General features: G+C 45.4%; 1 protein-coding gene across 2 annotated transcripts in view; it reads left to right on the forward strand.

The window, feature by feature from the left end:
- rnmt (RNA (guanine-7-) methyltransferase) overlaps window positions 1-5,000 on the forward strand; it is an 11,117-nt gene that overhangs the window by 4,712 nt on the left and 1,405 nt on the right. For both annotated transcript variants that reach the window (XM_083684297.1, XM_083684298.1), the window contains exons 7-10: window positions 1-137; window positions 1,975-2,092; window positions 3,484-3,588; window positions 4,289-4,322. The exon at window positions 1-137 is cut by the window's left edge and continues 28 nt beyond it. In XM_083684297.1, the coding sequence (XP_083540423.1) occupies window positions 1-137; window positions 1,975-2,092; window positions 3,484-3,588; window positions 4,289-4,322 (394 nt within the window). The remainder of the gene's footprint in view (window positions 138-1,974; window positions 2,093-3,483; window positions 3,589-4,288; window positions 4,323-5,000) is intronic.

Raw genomic sequence — 5,000 nt, forward strand, 5'->3', positions numbered from 1 at the left:
TCCTTTGGGAACGAGGTGTTCAGCGTGACCTTCCAGAAGAAGGACGACTTCCCCCTCTTCGGCTGTCAGTATGACTTCAACCTGGAGGGCGTGGTCAACGTTCCGGAGTTCCTGGTTTACTTCCCGCTGTTTGAGGAGTGAGTGTTGATCTCATGATCCTGTGTTGGTGTACAGTACCAGTCAAAAGTTTGGACACACCTTCTCATTCAATGGTTTTTCTTTATTTTAATTATTTTCTACATTGTAGATTAATATTGAAGACATCAAAACTATGAAGGAACACATATGGAATTATGTAGTAAACAAAAAAGTGTGAAACAAACCAGAATATGGTTTATATTTTAGATTCTTCAAAGTAGCCACCTTTTGCTTTGATGACAGCTTTGCACACTCTTGGCAAGGTGTGTCCAAACCTTTGACTGGTACTGTATATAAATATAATTATATATGTATTATATATGTATTTATTTATTTGATATTCTGGTGACAGGTTTAAATCCCTTGAGATGCACAGCCCTGTTTTCTTTGTCTGATGATGTTTCAAAGTGCTATAAACAAACACACACACACACACACACACCCCGCCATGCTGTCTCTGGTTGTGTTGCTGGGAATAGAAGTCCTGATGAACTTCTATTTAAAAGAAATACTTCTGTCCACGTCCGTCATCCCTCAGATCCAGATCTGTTGTTGACGTTTGGGTCTGGGACCTACAGAACGTAAACACAGGCTTGTGTGGGAGTTCTCTTATCAATACATGTCTGACTGATTGTGACCTGACATGTTGATTGTATTCACTTCCATGTCGTGTCTGCCAGCATTAAACTGACTTGTGGTGACGGTGTGATGTGGTGAAGCGACCACCGGGTGGCAGCGAACACACAACCTGTGATCATGTCAACATGTTGGAACATAATGGTGTGCAAACACACGTTTCTTCACCAAAAATCCATAAATGATGATGCCTGATGTTGTAGCCAATCAGAGTGTTGTTGCTAGGTAAACACCACATAAAACACTTGGCACTCTGGGTGGTTAGTGTTCCGGAACTCTTTGGCAGTGAATGAGTTAAGATATACCTTAAGATGTCCTCGGTTTCATCTAATCAACAAGCTCTGTAAACTCCACTGTATATGTTGTATGTATCTGTGTTGTATGTATCTGTCTGCCAGTGGAGGCAGAAATCGGAGGACAGTCTCATTGTAATGTATGGAATGAAGAATGGTATTTTTGACACCATTCCTGATTTAATTCCATGCGTTCCCCTTCTCTTACTCATTACCACTGCTCTTCTGTACATACCTGTTCATAATGCACATAATGCACATATCCTATATTTTCTTTAATACTACTGCACATACTGTACATACTTGTTTATACTGTTTATACGGCATTCCATATTTATATTTATTCGGCATCTACCTCATGTTACTGTTAATACATATATACTGCTAGACTGCATTACCCATACAGCTCATATGCTGCTACACTGCTCATACTGTAACTATTTATTCTGCTATAATGCTACTGCTAATTCATATACTGCTATACTGCACTGCTATATTATACTGCTTATATTATTCTATATTACACTGCACTACTACTGATCATATATTGCACTACCTGTAAATACTGTTCATTGCACTTTCTGCTATTTTGCACTTCTGGTTAGACGCTAACTGCATTTCGTTGTCTCTGTACTTGTACTCTGCGCAATGACAATAAAGTTGAATCTAATCTAATCTACAATGAGCCCGTCCTCCGATTCCTACGTCCACCAGCCTCCCTGCTGTCTGCCGTGTTTCGGGTTGTTCTGTGTGATGCCAGGTCTTCCTCTGTGTGCCAAACAAATGTCCTAACAGATGTTAAGAAAGACACAGTATTTAATTATTTTATTCTTCTCTACATATGTATTTCATATCATCAGAAAACTAAGTGTGTGTGTGCGTGTGTGTGTGTGTGTGTCGTTGACAGGATGGCTAAGAAGTACAACATGCGTCTGGTCTTCAAGAAAACGTTCTCTGAGTTCTTCCAGGAACACATCAAGAACGACCAACACAAGATGCTGATGCAGAGGATGCAGGCACTAGAAGTATGTAATAACACAGTTATAAACACTAGAGGTATGTAATAACTCAGTTATAAACACTAGAGGTACGGCCTTTGTTGTGATTTGTCAGTGAAAGGTCCTCCAATCTAGCCAATCAGACGTGTGTTAGCGAATCAGCTCAGCCCTGACACCTGATTGAGCCAATCAAAGTTCTATCGATGCGTTCAATCAGGCGTGACAGCACTAAGCTGCGACCAAAACACCCACCGGACCCTCGGGAGGGGGAGGGGGAGGCTGCTCTCCAGGGGGGAGGGGGAGGCTGCTGGAGGTAGACATCAGAGTCACAGGGATCCAGACAGTTTCACTCCTTTGTTGATAACAAGGAGGACGTAGTTGTAATTAATCACGCTTCAGAAAGGGGAACTGCAGCTGTTGCTGTGATGAGAAGGGAAGAGTTGGGAAGAGCGTGACCTTCCATGATGTCTGTGTGACCTTCCATGATATCTGTGTGACCTTCCATGATATCTGTGTGACCTTCCATGATATCTGTGTGACCTTTGTTAGAATTTGGGTTCTTTGATGTAATGCTTTACTGTGAACCCAAATTGTGTGTGTGTGTGTGTGTGTGTGTGTGTGTGTGTGTGTGTGGGGGGGGGGGGGGCGACGACTTCAGTGTCTGTTTAGTGTAGCAGCTAATCCAGACCCCCAGACTGACAGCCATCAATTTGATTAAGTTTCCATTTCTGAATCTTCTCTTCGCCTCCGGAAACATCTATGATATTAGCACCAGCTGCCCCCCAAATAACACAAGAGGACCTGAACCTTTTAAAAACATCTATCCATCTACCAGCTAACCTCTATCCATCTACCAGCTAACCTCTATCCAGCTAACCTCTATCCATCTACCAGCTAACCTCTATCCATCTACCAGCTAACCTCTATCCAGCTAACCTCTATCCATCTACCAGTAACATCTAACCTCTATCCATCTACCAGCTAACCTCTATCCATCTACCAGCTAACCTCTATCCATTTACCAGTAACTAACATTGCGAACATGTTTGAGTTATAGGTGAAGAATTCTCACAGAGAGAGAGAGAGAGAGAGAGAGAGAGAGAGAGAGAGAGAGAGAGAGAGAGAGAGAGAGAGAGAGAGAGAGAGAGAGAGAGAGAGAGAGAGAGAGAGAGAGAGAGAGAGAGAGAGAGAGAGAGAGAGAGAGAGAGAGAGAGAGAGAGAGAGAGAGAGAGAGAGAGCGAGAGCGAGAGCGAGAGCGAGAGCGAGAGCGAGAGCTCTTGGCAGGTGAGCTGGCATCATCGTCTTTGTCACAGGCGTCTGGCCGAACCGTGGCCCAGACTCGTCCTTCTCCTTTCTCATGAATACTGTCATTTACAACCACGATTCTAAAGACCCATCTTTCTCTCTCTCTCACCCAGACGTTCCCCGTGGACGAGCGTAACAAGGCCGCCTCTGACAGCCTTGTGGAGGAGTACGACCACGCAAAGCAGCGCTCTGAATGCCCTGACGCCCGACTGCCTCTGGTGGGTGTGAACGTCCTCAGACCCGGGGGCTGGAGGGGCTCACAATCCTCACACACACACACACACAATCCTCACACACACACAACACACACACAATCCTCACACACACACACACAATCCTCACACACACACACACACAATCCTCACACACACACAACACACACACAATCCTCACACACACACACAATCCTCACACACACACACAATCCTCACACACACACAACACTCTCACACACACAATCCTCTCACATGCTCTGCTGTGCTTCCCTAGACGGGGACTCAGACCTCTCTCACCCTCGCTCACTCAGAAACACATCATTAATCGTCATATACGTGGTTTTAAACAGGGGAGGCAGGCGGAGGTAGAAATCGGAGGACGGGCTCATTGTAACGCATAGAACGGAATGAGGAACGGTGTCATACATGCGTGTTTGATACCATTCCTTATCCTGTTCCATGCGTTTACAATAAGCCCGTCCTCCGATTTCTACCTCCGCCAGCCTCCCCTGGCTGGGACAGAATGTGCCTCCATTCTGGGTTAGGTTAGTGAGAGTCGGGGCTCTCTGTCCACAACACCACCAGTACTGTCATTGTAATAAACCTTGAATCAATTATTTAATTGAATGAATGAAAATAACCCTGATTAATTGTGAAGATGATCCTGATTGTGTATTAACGCTGCGTTCCTTCCTGTCCGCAGGGCACGCTCAGCCGCTCGGAGTGGGAGGCCACCAGTACGTCTTCACTTCATTACCCTCTGTGTTCGCCAGGGGAGGCCGGTGGAGGTAGAAATTGGAGGACTGGCTCATTGCAATGCATGGAACGGAAACGAGGAACGGTATCAAACACATACCATTCCTCATTCCCGTTCCAGGCATTACACCGAGCCTGTCCTCCGATTTCTGCCTTCTCCAGACTCCCCTGGTTGTTGTTTGTTTTTAGAGTAAAGATATGGTCAGCACTCAGTGGTGTTGTAATACTACATGAAGATGATAATCCCAGATTTCAGGATGTATGATTTCTGGATTAAACGTTATTATAAATGTTTATTATCTCAAGGAAAGCGAGTGCTGACCGTGCCGTCTCATCAAGAGTCACGGGGTCATGATGGGGAGCAGGAGTGCTTGTTCAGGGTTCCCGTCTCTGTGTTTCGGCTCCGATGTTTTGGTAAATTAGTTCTGGTGTTACCGTGGCGATCCCAGCAGAGCGGCAGCTAAGCTGCGTTCAGTCACTCCTGGGAAGTCCTGGTTCCGACCGGGCTTTAAATGTAAAGGTTGAGAAGGTAAAGATTATTTAGACTGGACGCGCGTCGCGTGCGGAGGAGGACTCACGGCAGCGATGGCGAGCCATGATTGACGTCACACGGTCTTTATGCCCTGTTGTGAGGTCACACCGAGGAGGAGGAGCAGCGT

Source organism: Argentina silus (genome assembly GCF_951799395.1).
Source record: "Argentina silus genome assembly, chromosome: 14".
Classification (NCBI taxonomy): Eukaryota; Metazoa; Chordata; class Actinopteri; order Argentiniformes; family Argentinidae; genus Argentina; species Argentina silus.